Source organism: Suricata suricatta, chromosome 2, assembly GCF_006229205.1.
Source record: "Suricata suricatta isolate VVHF042 chromosome 2, meerkat_22Aug2017_6uvM2_HiC, whole genome shotgun sequence".
In the NCBI taxonomy this organism is placed as follows: Eukaryota; Metazoa; Chordata; class Mammalia; order Carnivora; family Herpestidae; genus Suricata; species Suricata suricatta.
Genome location: NC_043701.1, coordinates 153,023,851 through 153,046,354, shown reverse-complemented (window position 1 = coordinate 153,046,354; position 22,504 = coordinate 153,023,851). Strand labels below are relative to the sequence as shown.

The window sequence follows — 22,504 nt, the reverse complement described above, 5'->3', positions numbered from 1 at the left end:
GGGTTTCTGCAAACCTTACCTCTCTTTCCTTCATCAGTTTTTCCCTGTCTAATCTTTTTCTGGTTTAGATTTTCATTTTTTTTATTTAACATTTTTTTCTTAATATTTATTTTTTGAGAGAGAAGAGAGAGCGAGAGAGCAGAGAAGGGGCAGAGAGAGAAAACACAGAATCAGAAGCAGGCTCCAGTCTCCAAGCTGTCAGCACAGAGCCTGAGGTGGGGCTCGGATCCACAAACTGTGAGATCATGACCTGAGCTGATGTCGGATGCTCAACTGACCGAGCCACCCAGGTGGCCCCTGGTTTAGATTTTTAAAATAAGTAAACCAGTAGAAGGGAGTTTAATACAGATAGCTTTCTTTTTTTTTGATGAGGCTATCTCCTGGCTTTAAGTGGATTGAATTGGTTGCTGTGATTCTCATCCATTATTTTTGGATGATAACGTCAGAACTATAAACTAGGGCCTTCTACCCTTGACCTTATTGACATTTTGGGACGGATAAATCTTTGTTGTAGGGTAGGGACCGTCCTGTGCATTGCAGCATGCTTCGTGGCCTCTACTCATTAGTTACCAGTTTGACCCTTTTGTTGTGGTAATTCGGTTGTGACACATTGCCAAATGTCCCACAAAATTGTCACCTGTTGAGAACCACTGACATAAACAGTGGGCTTGCCTATCGCAATTATAAAGGGATAATTATTTACCTGTTTTTCTGATCATCTTATGAAGTACCATGCTATTACCAGCCTGCCCAGTGAATGTTTTTGACCTCTAGAGATGACAACATACAACTGGAATTTGCATGAGTATATGATAAGAATGCGAGTAATAATATGGTGGCTGTTGAGGGGGGTGTATTTGCATCTCATCCCTGTGGGACCATAATAATGATGATTATAATAAAGGGTTACCATTTGTGGGTGCCTACTATGTACCAGACATTGTGCCTTGATGAAGTTTTTTTGCCTTGACTTTTTTTTTTATACCTATTTAGAGGAGAAGTGCTAGAAAGGCTGCTTAAGTCTGGTGCAATTTTAGTTACCTCTGTGAGTTTAACAGACTCATATGAAGACTTCATGTGACTCTTGATTGGCAAAACTAGATGAGACCCGTCTGCCTGGGTGGCAGTCTGTTGAATATCCGATTCCTGATTTTGGCTCAGGTTGTGATCTCATGGTTCAAGCCTCATCAGGCTCTGCGCTGATTGTACAGGAGGGCTTGCTTGGGATTCTCTCCCTTTCTCTCTCTCCCTCTCCTGTTCACTCACGCTCTCTCGAGCGCGAGCTCTCGCTCTCTCTCACACACACACACACACACACACACACACACACACACGTGCTCTCTCTCAAAATAAATAAATAAACATTAAAAAGAATTAAACTAAAGAACCTAATTTAAATCCTGGGTTAGAAGTTGTTTGTAGGGGCACTGGGTAGCTCTGTTGAGCATACAACTTGGCTCAGGTCATGATCTCGCAGTTCATGAGTTCAAGCACCACATTGGGCTCACTGCTGTCAGCGCAGAGCTTACTTTGGATCCTTGTCCCCCCTCTTTCTGTCCTTCCCCTGCTCATGCTCTCTCTCTCTCAAAAATAAACAACAACAAAAAAAGTTGTTTGATTTAAATGTTGAAAATTGTTGAGGGGAGAATTTAAAGTTTGATCATTTTGCTTTTATTTGGATTACATTTATTGTTGTCACTCTTGGTTGCTGGAAGTGTTTTATTTTTTATATTTTATTTTTTTAAGTGTTCATTTTTGAGAGAGAGATGGAGTGCGAGCAGGGGAGGTGCAGAGAGAGAGAGGGAGACACTGAATCCGAAGCAGGCTCCCCCCCACCCCCCCAATAGGGCTCAAACCCAACAACTGTGAGATCATACTTGAGCCTTAGACAGAGCCACCCAGGCACCCCTGGGAGTGTTTTAGTTTTAAATCTTAACTGAGGTGTAAAGTAAGTAATTACTCAAAATGAAAATAAAGTAATTACTCAAAACTAGTTTTCATATCATACATAATGAGTAAAGATTTGAGTTAAAACACTTAATATTTATTGTTGACTTAGTTAAATTGACTCATGCTGTACTAATATGGGCCTTCTATTTCTTGTGGCTAAGATGACATCAACAGAAATAATTGTCTCAGGACACACCTGGGAAGGGTTAGATAATCATGTTAATTAGACTATTGTTTCTTACCCTTCCTAGTTTAGCATTTGTTTGATTTGGACAGCTACTTCTCAGTATCCTGTGGCACCATTTCCAAGATTACTTTTTGTGCATGATACTTACAGCCTTGAGTAATTCATGTATCTCCTTCCTCCTTTATTTTACTGTATTTGTGATATTTTCAAAAACTCTAAAAAAAAGCTTTGGGGCACCTGGGTGGCTCAGTTGAGTGTCTGACTTCAGCTCAGGTCATGATCTCACAGACTGTGAGTTCGAGGCGCACATCGCGTTCAGAGCCTGGAGCCTGTTTCAGATTCTGTGTCTCCTTCTCTCTCTCTGCTCCTCCCCCGCTTGTGCTTTGTCTCTCAAAAATGAGTAAACGTTAAAAAAATTTTTTTAATAAAAGTAAACTAAAAAAACTTTAATTGAAATATAAGTGTTCAGGTTGATGAATTTTCACAAACTGAGCATATCTCTATAATCAACATGTGATCAGCATCCCAGAAGCCTCCTCATACTTCTAATCACTTCCCTGCCCCCAAGGATAACCACCATCTTGATAAAGGGCTTAAGTTTGATTTTACTTGTTCTTACGCTTTATGTAAGTGGAAGTATATAGTCTTTAGTCTTTACATACAGTTTCTTTCACCCAACCTTATGTTAGTGAGATTCATCTTCATTGTGCTTTGTTCTAGGCTTTTCATTTTCACTGTGGCATACTATTCCATTGTGTGAATATATCACAGTTTATCTTTTCACTGTTAATGGACACTTGATCATTTCTAGTTTTGGCTATTATGAATAGTATTGCTATCAATACATAAATGCATTCATTTCAGGTATATATCTAATGTATGAATTGTTTTGTCATTCTGTCTGCTTTAGTATATACTGCCAATTAAAAAAAAATGGTTGTACCAATTTGTATTCTCACTACCAGTGTATGAGGGTTTGGGTTTTTCTATAACTTCTCTATCACTTGGTATTTTCCATCTTTTTCATTTTAGCCATTCTGGTGAATATGTAGTGATAGCTCAGAAAATCTATGGCAAAAATCAGCTGTGGATTTGGGGCATCTTGGGCCTTTAATCTGTCACATCAAGCTCATGCATCCACCAAAGCCTCTATTTACCTTCTCTGAGTACAGTCCTTTTGCTTGGGCCAAATGTGATCTTCTCAGTCTGCATTTAAAATTGGCAAATACCCCCAGAGAAGACAGGTGATGATCATTGGCTCACCTCAGAAGGCTCTCTTACCTGGGATTTGTACTTCATCCAATTCTCCTGTCTTCCACAACTCCCCAACATCTTTGAAAATGTGATTTTTGGGGCACCTGGGTGGCTCAGTCGGTTTAGTGTCCAACTTCGGCTCAGGTCATGATCTCACGTTCATGGGTTCCAGCCCTGCGTTGGGCTCTGTGGTGACAGCTAGCTCAGAGCCTGGAGCCTGCTTCTGATTCTGTACCTCCCTCTCTCTCTGACCCTCCCCTGCTCACATTGTCTCTGTCTCTCAAAAATAAATAAAACACACACACACATACACACACACACACAATGAAAATGTGATTTTCTAATTTATCGTGGCCTTTTTTATTTATTGAAGGTGAATCTAGTTGTCATGACTTGTTATTATCCTATCCAAAAATGGACATTTTTAGTATATTCTTGGGGTTTTCTATGTATATGTTAGGGAGGAAAAGTTTTCCTCTACCATCAAAGGGTCATATGGCTGGTGTAAGAATTAAATTGACATGAGAAAATCGAATTTAATTTTGTATATATGGGAACCCTACATAGATTAGAGGTTCAAAGACAGAAAGGTAAAATAAGATATATATGCCATCCTGAGCTAAGGAATGGAATGGGCCTGGGGCCTTAAAGAGGAGGAGGGAAGTTCACAGGGTAGTGGGAAGAACAGGTGGCTAATACTTAGATGTTTGCCCCCTATGTCCATGACTCACTCAGATGAAATTTATCTCTGGTAATAACTCTGCTTCTGGGAAGGACTCCCAATTTAGATTCTTATAGGTAGGGACAGGAGAAGAGGGGCCAAAAGTTTCTCTTGAGCCTGCAGAGTCTTGTTTGCCTTCAGTTCAAAATAGTCCACAGGCCACAGTGGCACACTTTGGGGAGACTGGCTCTGAACCTTTCTTTCATACACAGTCATGTCATCTATGAATAATGTTTTTTCCCTTTCTCATCTATGTGTTTTATTTTTCTTGGCGTCATTGGACTGGTCAGAATTGTTAGTCCATTGTTGAATAGGATAGTGACCTCCTGATTGTGAAGAAGGGGGTTGGAGGTGTCATTATTTTACCGTCGAGTATGATAATTCCTATAGTTTTTGTCGATATTTTTTCAGATGAGGGAATTTTCTGCCTTCTATTTCTAGTTTGCAGACTTTTTAAATTTTAATTTTTAAATTTATTTTAGAGAATGCATGCAAATGGGGAGAGGGGCAGAGGGGAAGAGAGCGAATCCTAAATAGGGGCTTCATCCTACGGCCTTGGGATCATGACCTGAGCTGAAATCAAGAGTCGGATGCCCAATCAACTGAGCCACCTAGGTGCCCTATTTTGCAGACTTTTTTTAAAAAGACACTTTGTTGTTGAATTTTGTTAAATGCTTTTTCTGCATCTACCAAGATGATTGATTTTTCTCCTTTTTTCCATTCCTGTGGCTTAATGTATGCCTCTGAAAAATAAATTAGCTTTAACCCCACCATATCTACTGTAGTAATTATTATATTTCCTTTCATGCATGAGACAATTATACACATTCTTCTCTCTCTCTAAACCTGCTATACATTTAATCTTGCCATACCTTTTCCTTTTCATTTTTTATTATCAAAGTATCATGAGATAATGTGGTTCTCAGCCCAGGGACTCCTTTGGCAGATTAGAACCATTTTTCCAGGCGCCTTCCACTACCGATCTCTGTTTTCTATGGGGAGAAAAAAGTAAAGAACTGAAGACTTTCCTTGGAGCATTTATTTTGACTTGTTTCCATTTTTGTTTCTTTGTTTTGTTATTTGGGATCGGAAGGGAGGGGAATGGGGTCAGGGAAGGGCTTTGGGGATGGTAACTGGGAGCTGAGGAAGAATGCCATCTATATTTCCTTTAGTACCACCTTTAGCCCTTCCCCTTCCCACGCTTCCTCTTTCTGTAGTTCCAGCTCTGCCACAAATCAATTACGTAAATGCCCTTGGGCAAGTCTCTTAATCACTGAGCTTTTGTTTCTTCTGAAGTTGAGGAAGATGACCATCTACAGCTGCTGTGACCTGTCACTTAGGGAGACTGGAAAAATTAGATGAGCAGTTTTATTAAGCATATGGCACTTTAAAAAATGAGAGTAATTGCTACTTGGGGTTTTGTACTGTGGCATCTTAAATTTTCTAACGGCCTGAAGGCTACCATGGGAGAAGGAAGAAGGTTATGGTACACCCACAGTCACCGTACTACAAGTGTAAGAAACCCGTAATTAATTAACTAGATGGCTAGAAGTATAAAGTGGAGGTTTTGTTGATTTGCTTCAACCTCCATAAAGCCCCTATAAAGTGTTCCATGTTAGCTTTTAAGCCATTGATATGGATGCATCAAACTAAAACAAAATTTTCCAAAGCACTTAGCTCTAAAATGCTGCTGCTGCAGGATTCCTTTCAATTTCAGCCACCCGTATCCATTGAAGGGTTCATTTCTTCATTGCATATTTCTTTCCAGAGGGCACAGAGTTAGAACAAATGACATTCTGCCTGGAACAAAGGCAAAGCATCTCATCACAGGAAAATCAGATTTAATTGATGGGATTTTAGTTTATACCCACCTTTATAATCTAGCTGGTATATAAAGTGAGGTATACTAGTCTCTATATGGGTACATGCTTCCCTGAGGTATGTTGTGATTTTTTTTTAGATCAGGTAACAGGAATAGTAGTTGAGAATATGTGGTCTTACATGAAAGCATCTTAGGGCTCATACCACAATTACTTGATATTCTCTCTTACCTCCACCCTTCTCAGGGAAGAAAGGATATTTTTGGTGTAGTTCTGATTTCAGGCATTTTCTCTCTGTGTGCCTTCTCCACATTAAGAAGCGCCATAAGCAAGCTCCACTTCTGCCTATGATTTTAGGAGTGGGTGGATGGATTCCACAGAAGGGAGGTTTTGATTTATAATTTTGCTATTAGCATGGTCATTCACCTGTTTGGGTTTATAGGTCATCCCTTTAGAAGTTGGAAATAGATGAGGTCTAACTTTAAATATGTCTGGGGCTGTGGAGGTGGGTAGAGAGCAAGAGGCACCGTAAAAATTTTCAATCTGCTATCAAATAGGCTGTGAAACCCTTAAAGAGATTTGAAAAAAAAAAAAAGACTGTAAAAGGTCTAAAAGAGTATTTGCATTAAAAATTTCCTCTTGGTATAGGAATTTGGAAATAACCTGTTTGGGAATTTGATTTTGCAAATCTGCAGTTTAGGTCTTTACATGTCTAGATAAAAATCCATACTCTTTCAGGGGAAGCTCTGGTTGTAGTTCTAGTAACACCATGTTCTTGTTTTTCTGCTCTGCTCTGCCTCCTGTTTTTTCCTCACTACTCATCCTTTGCTCAGGTGTGTCCTTTCTTTTATTTGGCATGCTCCCATTTACCTCTTCTCTTTTCCTTTCTCCTCTCTCAGATAGACTTGGGTGCGCATTTCTTTTTTATTTTTTAAATTTTTGTTTTTATTTTTGAGAGAGACAGTGTGGTGAGCAGGGTAGGGGCAGAGAGAGAGACACACACAGAATCTGAAGCAGGGTCCAGGCTCTGCGCTAGCTGTCAGCACAGAGCTCGACACGGGGCTCAAACCCAGGAACTGTGAGATCATGACCTGAGCCGAAGTCGGACACTTAACCTACTGAGCCACCCAGGCGCCCCATGGATGCCCATTTCTTGACTCTCATAGTGCCCCAGGAACAACTTTGTCACCACACCTGTGTTCTTATCACTAGTCTGCTTTCCTTCAGAAAGCCCTTTGGCTTTGGGGTACTCATTGTTATAGCTAGCATACGTGGTGTAGTGTCCGCACCTAAATAGGCCTCCTCAAATGTTCTTGTGGCTGTGGGGGAGGGGGGGTGCACACCAGACTGGAAGAGTTAAATTCTAATTGTAATTTTTTGCTGTATGATCTTGGAGGAGAGATTTAAGTTCCCCGAGCTTTAGTTTCCTTATAAGTAAAATGAGGGGGCTAGTCCACCTAGGGATCTTGTTCAGATGCCCATTCTGGCTCAGTGGGTCTCTGGGGGTTTCTGATATTTTGCATTGGTGACACGCTCTCAGAAGAACCAGTGCTGCCAGTCCGTGAACTACAAAGGACTAGGTAACATGTCATGGTTCTTTCAGCTTTTACCTATTGTGATCTTAGTCACTGTTTTAAATTCTGAGCAAAATTACAAAATATGCTGTAGTTATTAAGTCGCTCTCCAGTTTATCAGAATGCTGACACTGACAATGTTTTATGAAGTTTCCAATGTATGATAATGTCACTAAAATTGAAAGTAATTTTATTGCTTCTAAGATTTTGACTTAAGTTAAAAATATCAAGTGTCTGGGAAAGTATTTGAGTTAGCACTAGCCTGTCATCTGAAAGGCAGAATTACTGGTGAAGGCTTTATGCTAATGAGGGAGCAGGGATGTGATCTCATGAATATAAATACAGAGACAGGCAAGCTGTTGATGAATTCATCATCAGAGATCAGAGGAGTTCCCGATCATTTCCTTCAGTTCTCCAGAAGGTGAGAACCAAATTGTTGTAGGACGTGTTGATAGATATGCTGTAGGAGGCCAGACTATGCCTACTGAATATGGGTTGCTGGGAATGGATCTTGTTTGAAAATGTTGCTGCTGTTTCTTTTGGCTTTTACTTCGTCAAGAAGTCATGATATTTGATTTGGTAGCAGTGCCAGCATAGAAGTTTATTGTTGTCATTGATCTCTTGTTCAATGTCTAAAAGTAGTTGGGCTAATTTTTATATTTGACCTAGAGAATAAATCCATCTCTTTGCTCTCAGCCACACCAGGGATATCAGCCAGGCATGTGTCCTATACATACATGCCTGTGAGGAACTCTGATGGTACATTCTGCCCTTCCCCCCTAAGGAAATCTGGATAAGGGAAATTGAGCCCTGAAAAAGGTACAGAATGTAGCCTGTAGTCGAGGGTGGTTATCTTACTTCTGATGGATTTTTCACCTCCCACAGAATAAGACAACTTGTCCTACCAAAGTGAGATGTATTTCATCTCCCCATCACAGCTGTGGGTTGGACAGACGTTTTAGAGCTCCATCATCATCATCATCCTTCATCATCACATTCTAGTCATATGTGGTCCTAGCTTCCCCGAGGTCAGACTCCCTGGGGCAAGCACTGTAGGGGAAGTTAGGTGAAAACAAGGGCAGTGGAATAAAAATAGCCTTTGGTTTTTGCTCTCACTTAGTGAAATCCATTACAAGAATCCCAAACCCTCCCTCCCTCTAGTAGAGCCTTGCTGGAAGGGGCAGAGGCTGTTCTCTGTGGGACACACCAAGCTTTCATACTGTCTGCTGCTCTGCTTGGGAATCTTAATGGAGGCTGTCTCATGCCTCATTTAATCTTAACCCAGATTAGAGTCTTCGAAATCAGCTCTGTACTGAGGCATTTGTTGCAGTTCAAACAGATTGTCCTTCGGGAGGTAACTTAACCAGGATTATTCTTCTCATGTCCCTCTTTGAAGGCTTAGGTAGAACATTTTCTGTTACCCTGAGATTCTCTTAACCACGAAACACCTTTTTTTAAAAAAACTTTGCACTCAAATATTTTCATCTGTCTTTGAGATCGAACTTAAGTGGCTTATGGCTAATGAAGTAGAAAGGAGTTGTTAATAATACCTTATAGCTTCCAGATGGCTCTTAAATTTTCCATTTGGTGACCTTATATCTCCCAAAATGTTAGTATTATATTTTATGCTTTGTTTTTCAAGAACTTTTTTTTTACTGTAAATAGGGCAGAATTATTAGCACTATCTGTATAAAGTACTATGTGATTTTTATTTTATTTATTTATTTACTTTTAAAGTAATCTGTATCCCCAACATGGGGCTCGAACCTACTGCCCTGAGATCAATAGCTGGTATGCTCTTCTGACTGAGTCAGCCAGGTACCCCAAGTACTATGTGACTTTTAACCAGTATTATACATTTAGTATGCCCTATAGTATTGATTTTTTAAAATTCCAAATAGTCTTCTTAAAGGGAGATCTAGGGGACAATCTTAATAGGAGCAAACCTCTTTGATTTATCAATTGTTACCAGAAGAATAGTTAGATAATTTCAGAGAGGAAGGTATTCTGGATAAAAGCAAACTAGATTTTTCCCTTCCTTAATTTCCAGGTATTTTAATGCGCGCGCGCACACACACACACACACACACACACACACACACACACACACCTATTGAAAATAATTGAATGCCTATTTATGCCCTTTCTGATTTACCTTTAAATCTGGATGCTCTTTAAAGAGCAGTCAGACCTACTTATTTTGTTTTCCAGGTAAAAAGAAAATATGCTAGCACAGGGTCATTTTTCCTCGGTAGTCTCAGATGTTTTGGGCTTTACCTGAGTAGTTTCTTGGTCTAGCGATAATAACAGGTTGATTTTTGTCTTTTTTTTTAAATAGTTTATTGGCAAATTGGTTTCCATATAACACCCAGTGCTCTTCCCCACAAGCACCCTCCTCCATTATCACCACCTCCCTTCCCCTTGGCCCTCCCCCTTCAAACCTTGGTTCGTTTTTCTTTTTTTTTTTCTTAAAAAAAATTTTTTTTTTTATGTCTTTTATTTATTTTTGAGAGACAGAGAGAGACAGCGCAAGCAGGGGAGGGTCAGAGAGAGAGGGAGACACAGAATCGGAAGCAGGTTCCAGGCTCTGAGCTAACTGTCAGCACAGAGCCCGACGGGGGGCTCGAACCCACGAACTGTGAGATCATGACCTGAGCCGAAGCCGGCCGCTCAACCGACTGAGCCACCCAGGCACCCACCTTGGTTCGTTTTTCTGTATTCAATAGTCTCTCAGGTTTTGCGTCCCTCTCTCTCCCCAACTCTCTTTCCCTCTTGCCCTCCCCAGATTTTTGTCTCTTAAGTGATCCCCAGCATAGACAAAAATAGCACCTACTCTTAGTCTCAAATACATGCATATTCCAGACTCTGGAAAATCCCTTCCCTGCACTAATACCAAACACTCCTACAGAATTCTGTGTGCTAAACCTTGTAACTCAGCTTTCCTAGAGAGGAAAGGAGAAAACTACCAGAGGATGGAAGTCATTTTTAAGAGAACTTCTCTCACATCTTTGTTGAGATCATTGGACTGTTCCTGCTCTGGCATTCAGTTCTTTACCAGATTATAAAAATAATCTTCCCACTTCCCACTTTTTGTTTGTGCTTTTTTTCTTTTTTGCTGTCTTTTTTAAAAAACAACAACAACAACAACCTTTTTTATTTGTTTATTTTTGAGAGAGAGAGAGCGCGCGCTCTCACGAGCAAGTGAGCACAAGTGCACCAGGGGAGGAGGGGCGGAGAGAAAGGGAGACCCAGAATCTGAAGCAGGCTCTAGGCTCTGAGCTGTCAGCACAGAGCCTGATGCAGGGTTCAAACTCAGGAACCACAAGATCATGACCTGAGCCAAAGTCAGATGCTTAACTGACTGAGCCACCCAGGTGCCCCTTTTTTGCTGTCTTAATAGTGTAGCCCAGGTCTCTTATTTTGTATCAGGACTTCACAGGACTTTTTTTCTCATTGGGGGTTGCCCCCTGTGTTTTGAGCAGGTGCATATCAGACCCATGAATTCTAGATCTGCTCTGTCTTTGAGTGTCCTTAGGTTGAAAAATGTTTTGGTTGATCCAGTAGTGATCTGTACACAATCTCTATTTTACTTTAGTAAATATTTCCAAAATATGTGGGAAGGCAGTTATTGGTCATTAAAATTCTGTTCGTAGGTCAGCATACTCACCATTTCATCACCCTGTCTATCCTGTCTCAAATCCCCATCCAAGTGCTCTCCTAGATCACATATGACTCTACAAAAACAATATTTTTAATATCTCTCTAACAAAAGAATGAGTGAAAAAAGGGAGGAGAGGAATGATTATCCCCTGTAATCTATAGGCTATAAAAAAGTTTCCTCCAGATATATTTTTTTATCTGATCATGTATTATATGGATTTGCTTGATACAATTCTGTATTCCTTTTTTTAAAACTTTTTAAAAACTGTTTTTAATGTTTGTTTACTTATTTTGAGAGAGAGAACATGTGCATGCACATGCAACTAGAGAAGGGGCAGAGAGAGAGAGAGGGGGAGAGGGAGGGAGAGAGAGAGACTCCCAAGCAGGCTCCATGCTGTGAAGCGCAGAGCCTGCCGTGGGACTCCATCCCATGCCATGAGCTGAGAGATCATGACCTGAGCCAGAATCAAGAGTGGGATGCTTAACCGACAAGCCACTTGCCGCTAGTCTTTATTCTTTAAAAAAAAAAAAAGCCACAGTACAACAATTAATAATTTTTTTATTTTCAGTTTCCAAGAAAAGACTTACAGCAAGATGAATAATCCAGCTATCAAGAGACTAGGAAATCACATTATCAAATCTCCTGAAGACAAGCGAGAATACCGTGGCCTGGAGCTGGCCAATGGTATCAAAGTACTCCTTATCAGCGATCCGACCACGGATAAGTCCTCGGCAGCACTTGATGTGCACATAGGTACAATTTAAAATTGTGAATTAAGCTTTCTTCTGTTTTCTTGATCTCATGTTGACTTTTATTATAACTTGCCATGTGTATGTAAATAAAGACCTCAAGGTTATCAGTTTGATGTACCTTATATTTTACAGTAGTCCAGTACAGCTGTTGGCAATCTGTGTTTGTCAAAATCAAATAATCTCACATTTATTTACCAAGGCATTTTGTTAGGCTCTCAGCTAGGGTGACTTAGCAGCAGGCAAATTAATTCCCATCCTTTACAGTAACAGTAATAATGGTTTTACTTCTGCACACTTTTGGTACACTACAAAAAACTGTATTTTCTAGATTCTTGTGTGCATATATCCTTCATGTTTAATGTGGCCTTACTCAAGTGGATTCTTATCTGTACGTACACAGTTGTTTTTCTTATTTTCCTCTCTGAAACGCTTTTATTTAACTCAGGGACATTTTAAAATCGAGGAAATAAGGTAATACCCATCAAGTGTTGAACAAATATTTATTGCCTAGCACAACATAGTGTGGTTTGCAAATATCTAATTTGTGTTCAGACATCTCTTTAGATTATATATATATTTGTGTATGTGTATTTATAGAAGTGAGGCAAGATAAAGCACTGCACTCAGAATTGCAGTCAGCAGAGCTGGTAACCCTAAATCTATGTTCTTAATCACTACATTGTATTATCTCTTGCAATAAAATGTAAGAGCTAGAAGTTCTTGCTCTTATAAAACAGTGACTTCAACTCTTCCCTTCCCTTCAGTGTGATATGTGAGAAAAGTAATGTTTAGAGAAGTTAAGTGCCCAAAGTTGCTAACTAATTAGTATCACAAGCTGAGGCCATAACCTGAACAGTACCATTTTAGAGCAGCCTGTGCTTAACTTTCTTACTATATGGTTGGAGTTGTCATGTTAACAGAACTTCCAAATCATCTGGGGAAAATCATTTTTTTGTTATATTATTTTTCTCTTCTCTTTCAGGTTCATTGTCAGATCCTCCAAATATTGCTGGCTTAAGTCATTTTTGTGAACATATGCTTTTTTTGGGAACAAAGAAATACCCTAAAGAAAATGAATACAGCCAGTTTCTCAGTGAGCATGCAGGGAGTTCCAATGCCTTTACTAGTGGAGAACATACCAATTACTATTTTGATGTTTCCCATGAACACCTAGAAGGTGCCCTAGACAGGTAATGCTGGTATCTTATGAATTATTCAACTTGGTGCACTTTATTACATTAATAGTAGTAATAATTATTATTTTTACAAAGATGTCTTCACAGCTTTATAGCTTGACAAGAAGTATTTTAACCATTATTTTTCCACCTATTTTATAATAAAAGAAAATGAGTGATACTGTATATTTATTTTGTGGTAGAGGAAAAATAATGGCAGGACTTTAAATCAGTCTTCAGCCCTACATAGTATCTTATGGACTTATAAAATTCTCACTAGCATTCTCATTGGTATTATATGTGAAGCATGTGATGAAGAATAAACGGTTCCAGTGTCATGGAATGCTAGACCTTAAATATTCTGTTCCTCTTTAGCTACTCTAGTCTCTAGTATACTTAGCAGATACAGATTTAAGTTGAAGTACAATTGACATAATATCAGTTTCTGATGTACAACATGATTCGGTATTTGTATACATTGCTTAATGATCCCCACTACATAAGTCTACTTACCATCTGTCACCATACAAAGTTACAAAAAATTTTTCTCTTATGATGAAAACTTTTAAGATTTACTCTTTTGCAAATTTTGAGTATGCAATACAATATTATTGACTGTATTAACCATGGTGTACATTATATCCCTGTGACTTAATATTTTATTAACAAACTTAAGTTTGTATCTTTTGACTCCTTTCACCCACCTTCCAAACCTTTCTTCTGACAGCCATCAGTCTGTTCTCTGTATCTGTGAGTTTTGTTTCTTATGTTCCACTTATACATGAGATCATATGGTATTTATCTTTCTCTGACTTATTTCACTTAGCATAATAGCCCCTAGGTCCATCCATCTTGTTGCAAATGGTAAGATTTCATTCTTTTTTTATGACTAGTAGTATTTCATTGCATATATATACTGTATCTTCTTTGTCCATTCATCCATTAGTGGACACTTAGGTTGTTTCCATATCTTGACTATTATAAATAATGCTGTAGTGAACATAGGAGTGTGTAAATCTTTTCAAATTAGGGTTTTTTTGGTTTTTTGGGCAAATACGTGGAAGTGGAATTGCTGAATCGTATATTCTATTGTTAACTTTTCGAGGAACCGCCATACCGTTTACCACAGTGGCTGCACCGGTTTTCATTCCCACACCAGCGCTCCCTTCTCTCCACATCCTCGACAGCACTTGTTACCCCTTCTGGCTGGTGCTGGTGATATCTCAATGTAGTGACACAGAATGTTTTGACCTGCTGTTTTCAACTCTGGGGGCATTTTCTGAAATTTTCTGGAGCTAGCTCCTTTAGGCCAATTTAATTTCTTAGTTTTCCACATAGCTAACAACTTGTAATTTTTTTGTCATATTAGTGATTTGATTCATCATCCAGAGTTGTAATTTTTCCTTGGTAATTTTTTACAGTTTTCTATATTGCCAAGAAGGTGTCATTCTGAAGCTTTCTGATGGGTCTATAATGAACTTTGACTTACCAGTTTCAGTGATAGCTTTATTTGCTTATATTGATAATAGTCATTATATATTTTTTTAAACCTAGTAGTTTGAATTTACTCCGCAGTGCAAAGAACATTAACAAGGCAGAGGCATGGGTTCAGGATATATGGCTGGGTTATAGTGGCCTGCTTTTTTATTCTAGATTTCGTTTCAGTCTTTAGGCAGCAGCTTTGAAATGTAATCATCTTTTGTATGTATTCCCAGAAGACTTCCATTAATGAGTTCCCTGGGATCATACACTGAATTTAATTTCCTGCTTTACAAATGCTATAGCAGATGTTCATATAATCTCTGTATGATGGAGGATGTCTGTTACTTGACTCAGAGGGGAGAAAAAAACCTCTTATATAAGAGCATGTTTTAAAAATACTGATTATACTGTGTCATATCATGACTCTTTCCGTGGACCTATCCAGCTATAGTATGTAGCTATTAGGTGCTTTTATCAGCTTAAATGTATTGAGATAGGTAAAAGAGGTGATGTGTCCAGAAATAACTGTTTCTGCATATAGATAGGCGGCATTTCCCTTGGGATTGGCAGGGTTGAAGTCCTTTGCACAGTATCATATTTACTGTGTGCATAAAATAAATATCAGGTAGTGATAACAGTCTCTTTGACAGCTGAACTAACTGTTAAATACAGTTGCTGAGATGTCCATAGACCCAGGAGTCTTCTAAGGCCCCATTCAGACAGGCTCTGCTTGTGGCTTCATCTGAATTCTGGAACTTAGTTTTATAAAATGGATTCTAAAGTTTAAGATTTACTATATGAAATCATGCTTTAAATTGCAACCATCTGATATAGGAGAGTTAACTTATAACTAAAGTCATTTTAGTTAAACTTTAGTACTACTACTAAAGAATAAACTCAAGAAAAGCATTTGGCTACTTGCGTCAGACTTACATGACATGCTATTTGTTGAATCACTGCTTATTAAAATTTTTAAATTTTAATATTTTATAAACGCTCATAATTGTGTCTTAGTCAAACTACTATGTAATAGCTTTTTTATTACATCATTTCCCCCCCACTAATTAAAGTTTGTTTGTTTTTCTCCATTAAGAAGAAAAAATATTCAAATAGAGCCTAAAAAGTAGGTCACTTAGTTTGTCCTAAAATGTGTGAGTCTTAAGTGCAGTTGCACCTCAGACTCTAAATTTAAGATTCTTTTTGCCCAGGAATTGTCACCTACCTTTTCCTTTTTTGGAGAATTAGCAATATATAACAAGAATTTTCATGACTTGCCCAATTGCAAATCTTAAATAGATTGCTACTGTCTTCATAAGTCTGCCTTTTTGCTATTGTGATATTTTGATTTATAATAAGAAATCTATATTTGGTCTTTCTTCCTGTTCCTGGCCCATAGCCCCTAAAACCCTTGGAATTTCTAAGTGATGAGAGTATTAAAGGTGTCTTTTGGCATGTTACTAAGGTGGGGAAGCCCCTGATGGTTTCCAGGGCAACCAGCCCTAGGATTGAAAGGTTGGAACTTTCACTCCAAATCCCAGACCTTCCAGGAGGGGCTGGAGACTGAGTTCAGTTACCAACTGCCTATGATTTAATCAGTCATACTTGTGATGAAGCCTTCAGAAAACCCAAAAGGACAGGGTTTACACAACTTCCAGGTTGGTGAAAGCATGGAGGTTTGGGGAGAGTAGCTTCCGTACCTCTTCCCACGCACCTTGCCCTGTGTAACCTTTCCATCTGACTGTTCCTGAATTCTGTCCTTTAATAATAAGCTCATGATCTAGTAAGTAAAATGTTTCTCTGAGTCATGTGAGCTGTTGCAGCAAATATATTGAACGAGTGGAGGTGATGGGAACCTCTAATCCTGTAGCCAGTTAGTGAGAAGCCCAGGTACAACTTGGACTTGGGATTGGCCTCTGAAGTTTGGGGTCGGTGGCAGTCTGGTAGGACTGAGTATATTTTCACTACTATCTGTCGGGTAGATCGACTTCTCTGAGTTTATATATGTCCAATATTTTTCTTCTGTTACTTTTTAAAACTTATTTTGCATTTCTTTTTCTTGGTTGCAGTGGTACTGTTTTTAGTTCTGTAGAATTCATATTTCCTATCTAGTGAGTTTCAAATATATTTTTAAATGCTACTCTTTTAAAATAACAGCTTTCAAATTGTTAATTGTATTTCCCACCCTTAGGTTTGCACAATTTTTCCTGTGCCCCTTGTTTGATGAGAGTTGCAAAGACAGAGAGGTGAATGCAGTTGATTCAGAACATGAGAAGAATGTGATGAACGATGCTTGGAGACTCTTTCAGTTGGAAAAAGCTACGGGAAACCCCAAACACCCCTTCAGCAAATTTGGGACAGGTTTGTAACAGCGTCTTTCATGCCCGGTAGTTCTCTCTGACCTCATTTAAACCCATGGTCTCGTTTAACAGTATTGTGTTTTACAGTTCAGGTTAGAGGATTTTGGAACTCCCCCATTCCTATCTACCCAGTAGTTTATAAAGAAACCCCCAGTCCTGAGTAAGCGTTGTTATATCGTTGCTACTCCCTGTTATTTCTTACCAAACCACTACACTTACATTGTCTGCCTGGTCCCTGTGTCAGCATTTGTATTTGTGACTTGTGTTCTGAGATGAGGCTGAAGCTTAAATATGAGAGCTTCATGGAGAAAGTGATGGGTTATTAAGAGGAGTGATCAAATAGGAAGCAAGTTTGTTGGATAACAAGGTATAGGATGGAATTCAGAGTTTAGAAACAGTAAGAATGTAGTGGTTATAATTTCTGTAACAGGTGACTAGCATTTTGGCTAGTAGTTCAAAAAGAAAGATGTCAAATCGGCTCTTGGCAGTTGACTTCATAACATAAAACTTGGGGTGATATTCTTAAAATTGTAGTAGTAGTGACCTAAGCAGTTATTTAGCTCTCTAGAGGGGTTACTGACCCTCATTTAAAAAAAATGTTTAATGTTTATTTATTTTTGAGAGAGAGAGAGAGAGAGAGAGAGAGACAGAGACAGACAGAATACAAGTCGGGGAGGGGCAGAGAGAGAGGGAGATACAGAATACAAAGCAGCTCCAGGCTCTGAGCTGTTAGCACAGAACCTGACTCGGGGCTTGAACTGATGACCCATGAGATCATGACCTGAGCTGAAGTCAAATGCTTAACTGACTGAGCCATCCAGGCACCCCTGGCCCTCATTTAAACAGGGGTCTAAATATCTGAGGAGAGCTGTTAGAGGTGAGAATAGATGTTAACTAGCATTTCAAAGAGAGAAGAGAATACATCTTTGTATTCTGAAATCTACCTTCCAAATAGAAGTGCTTTTTAAAGGGCTCACTTCTAGGCTCCTTGAATCTTCTTGCTCCCATCACCTCTACTTCTACTCTCTACACACGGCTAGTGTCCCTCCTGGGGCTGGCTGTGTGGTACCTGGAACATTGTAGAAGAGTTCTAAATAGAGTACCACAGTCTTCTGGAAGGAGGTTAGAGGTGGAGATGACAGAGAGTAGAATAAATAAATGTGGAGATTCTTGACCTCATAATTATACCCTTTTTCTTTATTCAAATTTTTATTCAAAAAATACATATTTCCAGGTGCCTGTGTGGCTTAGTTGGTTAAGGGTCCGACTCTTGGTTTTGGCTCAAGTCATGATCTCACCATTTGTGGGTTAGAGCCCTGTGGTAGTCTCGGTGCTGACAGTGTGGAGCCTGCTTGGGATTCTCTCTCCTTCTCCCCTTACACCCCAACCCACACACTCTTGCTCTCTTTCAAAATAAATAAGCATCAGGAAAAAAAGTACATGTTTAATTTAAATATTTAAATAGTGCAAAAGTATTCAAGAAGCAAAAACAAAAACTCTTTCTTTTTCTCATCTACTCCTGCCAATCCCACTCACCAGATGTAATCGTTGTTAACAGGTTGCTATGATTAAAATACTGCTTTGGGGATTATAAAATGGCATAAAAATAATAGATTGCTTAGTGTACTTACAAATTTATGCATATTATGTAACTTAATTTGGAGAACGTTTTTTAAGACTATAAAGACAGCTTTCTTTCAGTTTGGATACCATTCCAATACATCCAACAGCAGCCAGGGAATTAGCATAGCATTGCAGAATTAGGAGTTGTTTTGTTTTGTTTTGTTTTGTTTCTAATCTCTGCACCCAACATCGGGCTCAGACTCATGACCCCAATATCAAGAGTCACGTGCTTTTCAGAATGAGCCAGCCAGGTGCCCCAAATTAGGAGTTTTTAAACATTGTGATTAGAAGCAGTGATATTCTTTACACTTCTAGTACTTGGCACTCAATATTAGTGTTGTTGCTAAGATGAATACTATGGTCCCTAAAATGTCTATGTAATGCTGAGTTGTTTAAAAGGTGGCTTTTGTAGAGAAAATTAGTGTGCATGGTATGTCAAAAAGAGGAGGTGAGATATATTGTTTAAAGTTTATTTATTTACTTTGGTGGGGGTAGGGAAAGACAGAAAAGGAGAGAGAGAGAGAATCCCAAGCAGGCTCCGCACTGTTAGTGTGGAGCCCCATGCAGGGTTCGAACCCACGAACCATGAAATCACGACCTGAGCTGAAACCATGAATCAGACGCTTAACAATGATTGAGCCACCCAGGCGCCCCAAGAAGGGGGTGGAAATTAAAAAAAAAAAAAATTCAAAATAATTACATCCAAATGGTAGTGTCCTTTAAGTAGTCCCTCTGATAGGTTAGATTACTTAACCCCAACAATGTTGCTATTGTGCAGGGCATGTTGGAGCTCCTCTTTGGGAGTTGCTTTCTTTTAAACAGCCTCACTGGTGACAAATTGTAATCAGGAAGTAGCACAGATCTCCCAGAAATAACTGTAATGAATAAGACGGGTAATATTACTTCTGGTCATAAACAAGAAACAGTCTTAAAATGTTGTAGAGGAAGGTTTCAGGAGAGATGGGCCCAGAGAAACATTGAATGGTCATATATGTATGGATGGATTCTGAGAGCATGCTTGTTTTTATAAACCACTGACAAGGCCAACCAATTAGCCAGCAAAGTATGAGGTAATATAAACACTCAAAGGATGACTGAGCCAGACTCCATGTAAAAGTACAGGAAATGTGCAAATGCCAAGTTACCTTCTGATTTTAGAAGTATAAACTAACTTTAAACTTTTTGGAGGAGAGGTTCTGTCTATTTTTAAGGTCACCGATATGTTTGAAAATATGATAGAAACTGTATATCCTTACCCTAGAAATTACACGTATAACATTTTATAGAAATAATCCTTGAAGAAGCATCCTTGTCAAAAATTCATAATTTATTTCTGTTACTTTTGAGTGACTTATTTCTGTGAATGTGGATCATTTTTTCCATCAAGGGAGTATGGCCTATGTTAATAATGATCATATTTAAAATATTAAAAATATATTTAAAACATTTTAAAAATAAAAGTATCAGGAAAAGCTGGGTATTTCTATTTGTTTATATTATTATTATTTTTATTGTTTATTTTTGAGAGAGAGAGAGCACAAGTAGGGGAGGGGCAGAGAGAGAGGGAGACACAGAATCTGAAGGAGGCTTCAGGCTCTGAGCTGTCAGCACAGAGCTTGATGTGGGGCTCAAATTCACAATCTGTGAGATCATGACCTGAACCATAGTTGGATGCTTAAACAACTGAACCACCCAGGTACCCAAGCTGGGTATTTTTAAATGAACAAAAGCCAAGCATTATATTATTAATTTTTAAGAAAACCTTACAATAAGATGTTTGTCATTTCTAGTGGCTTTTCATCCTTCAAAATAGTACAGATTAATTGCTTTCAAACTCTTTTGTATACAACCCACTGTAAGAAGCACGTTTTACCACTGTTGGTGGGAATGTAAACTGGTGCAGCCGCTCTGGAAAACAGTGTGGAGGTTCCTCAAAAAATTAACAGTAGAACTCCCCTATGACCCAGCAATAGCACTGCTAGGGATTTATCCAAGGGATACAGAAGTGCTGACGCATAGGAGCACATGTACCCCAATGTTCATAGCAGCACTGTCAACAATAGCCAAATCATGGAAAGAGCCTAAATGTCCATCACCTGATGGATCAAGAAGATGTGGTTATATATATATACAATGGAGTACTACATGACAATGAGAAAGAATGAAATTTGGCCATTTGTAGCAACGTGGATGGAACTCAAGGGTGTCCTGCTAAGTGAAATAAGTCAGGCAGAGAAGGACAGATACCATATGTTTTCACTTAGAAGTGTAACAGGAGAAACTTAACAGAGGACAATAGGGGAGGAGAAGCGGAAAAATAGTTGGGGAGAGTGAAGGAGGTGAGGGGCATGGAGGAGGGCACTTGTGGAAATGAGCACTGGGTGTTATATGGAAACCAACTTGACAATAAACTATAAAATAAATTAAAAAATAAAGAAAAAATTAAACACATTTTACTTAGCAACTCAGAGCACATATATGTGTGTTTGTGTAAACAGCTAAAACAAAAATTTTTACCCAGCAATATCTATCTAATATCTTGGTATACTCTCTGTTATATTCTATTTCTTTAAAAAAAAATTCTGGTCTGTCAATACATTAAATTTATTATAATCAAATGGGTTCCAACCCACAGTATAAGTAGACCATAGTGCTAGGCAGTCATTTTAGTAGGCCCCAAAAAAACATTTGATAAAGCTCAGCACTCATTCATGAACAAAAACAACAAAAAACCCTTGAGCTGATAAAAACCTGCATCAAACGTGAAAATTAATGATGAGGTTTCAAAAAAATTTCCATTGAAAAGTGAAAACAAAACAGGAATACCCTGTAATCACTTTTTTGTTCAGCTGTATCATTGCAATAAAACAAGGGAAGGCAATGTGCCATGTAAGAGGTAGAAAGAAAGCAAAAGAAAACTTATTCCATGATTGTCTGCATAAAAGTATTCAAGAAAATCTTCAGATCAGCCATTAAAAATAAGATAATTCATCAAGGTTGCCAGAAGACAAGAAACACTAAAATTGTAGTCTTGCATCCATAGTAATCAATTTAGAAAAACATTACAGGAAAAATAATTTCACTTACAGTATAAAAGTAGCTTTAAGGTATTGTACAAGAAATATATAGTGGATATAAAAGGATACCTGAGTAACTGGTGAAATTAACCATGTTAATTAACTATGTTAATACATGAACATTGTTAAACTCAGTATCACACAGATGTAAGTTCACCCCAAATGTATCTAAATTCACTGCAGTGCTGATTGAAAGTCCTAGTTTTGTTTTGTTTGTTTGAGGAACCTGATAATCTGATTATAATATTAATAAGAGTAAAGGGGCAAGAATAGCTAAGATACTTTTGAAGAACAGCAAAGAAGGGACTAATTCTCCCAGACACCAAGATTTATTATAAAGTTCGAGTTGTTACAGTAGTGGAATTGTTGCAAGTATACAAGAAGATATCAGATTATAGATTCTAGAAACAGCACACATACACAGAAACTTGACCTAAGACACAGGTACATTACAAATAGATGAGGAAAGGAGAAATTAGTTACCTGTCTAGAAATAAGTAAAATTAGATGCTCCTCTCATACGATGCATAAAAATAAATTCCAGGTCAGTTAAACCTAATTCTGGAAAGAAAACTGTAAAACTTGTAGGAAAAAAATACAGATTTCAGATTTCTTTTCATCTTAGGAAAGTGTTCTTAAAAGAGAAAAAGAAACTAAAAAAACAGACTCTTAAGTATAGAGGACAAACAAAAACTGATGGCTTGAAGGACAAACCAAAGGGTAGGTGCGTAGAGGGCGAGATGAAATAGGCGGAGGGGATTAAGAGTACACTTATCATGAACAGTGAGTATAGACTTGTTGAATCACTGGATTGTACATCTGAAACTAATATCACAAACCGTATCTTTTAGGGATAAAGATAACTCATAGG

General features: G+C 38.5%; 1 protein-coding gene across 3 annotated transcripts in view; it reads left to right on the top strand.

The window, feature by feature from the left end:
- The window catches only part of IDE (insulin degrading enzyme), a 106,005-nt gene that overhangs the window by 23,293 nt on the left and 60,208 nt on the right, over positions 1-22,504 (top strand). For all 3 annotated transcript variants that reach the window (XM_029932235.1, XM_029932234.1, XM_029932236.1), the window contains 3 exons: positions 11,736-11,920; positions 12,902-13,109; positions 16,765-16,934. In XM_029932235.1, coding sequence (XP_029788095.1) covers positions 11,736-11,920; positions 12,902-13,109; positions 16,765-16,934 — 563 coding nt within the window. The remainder of the gene's footprint in view (positions 1-11,735; positions 11,921-12,901; positions 13,110-16,764; positions 16,935-22,504) is intronic.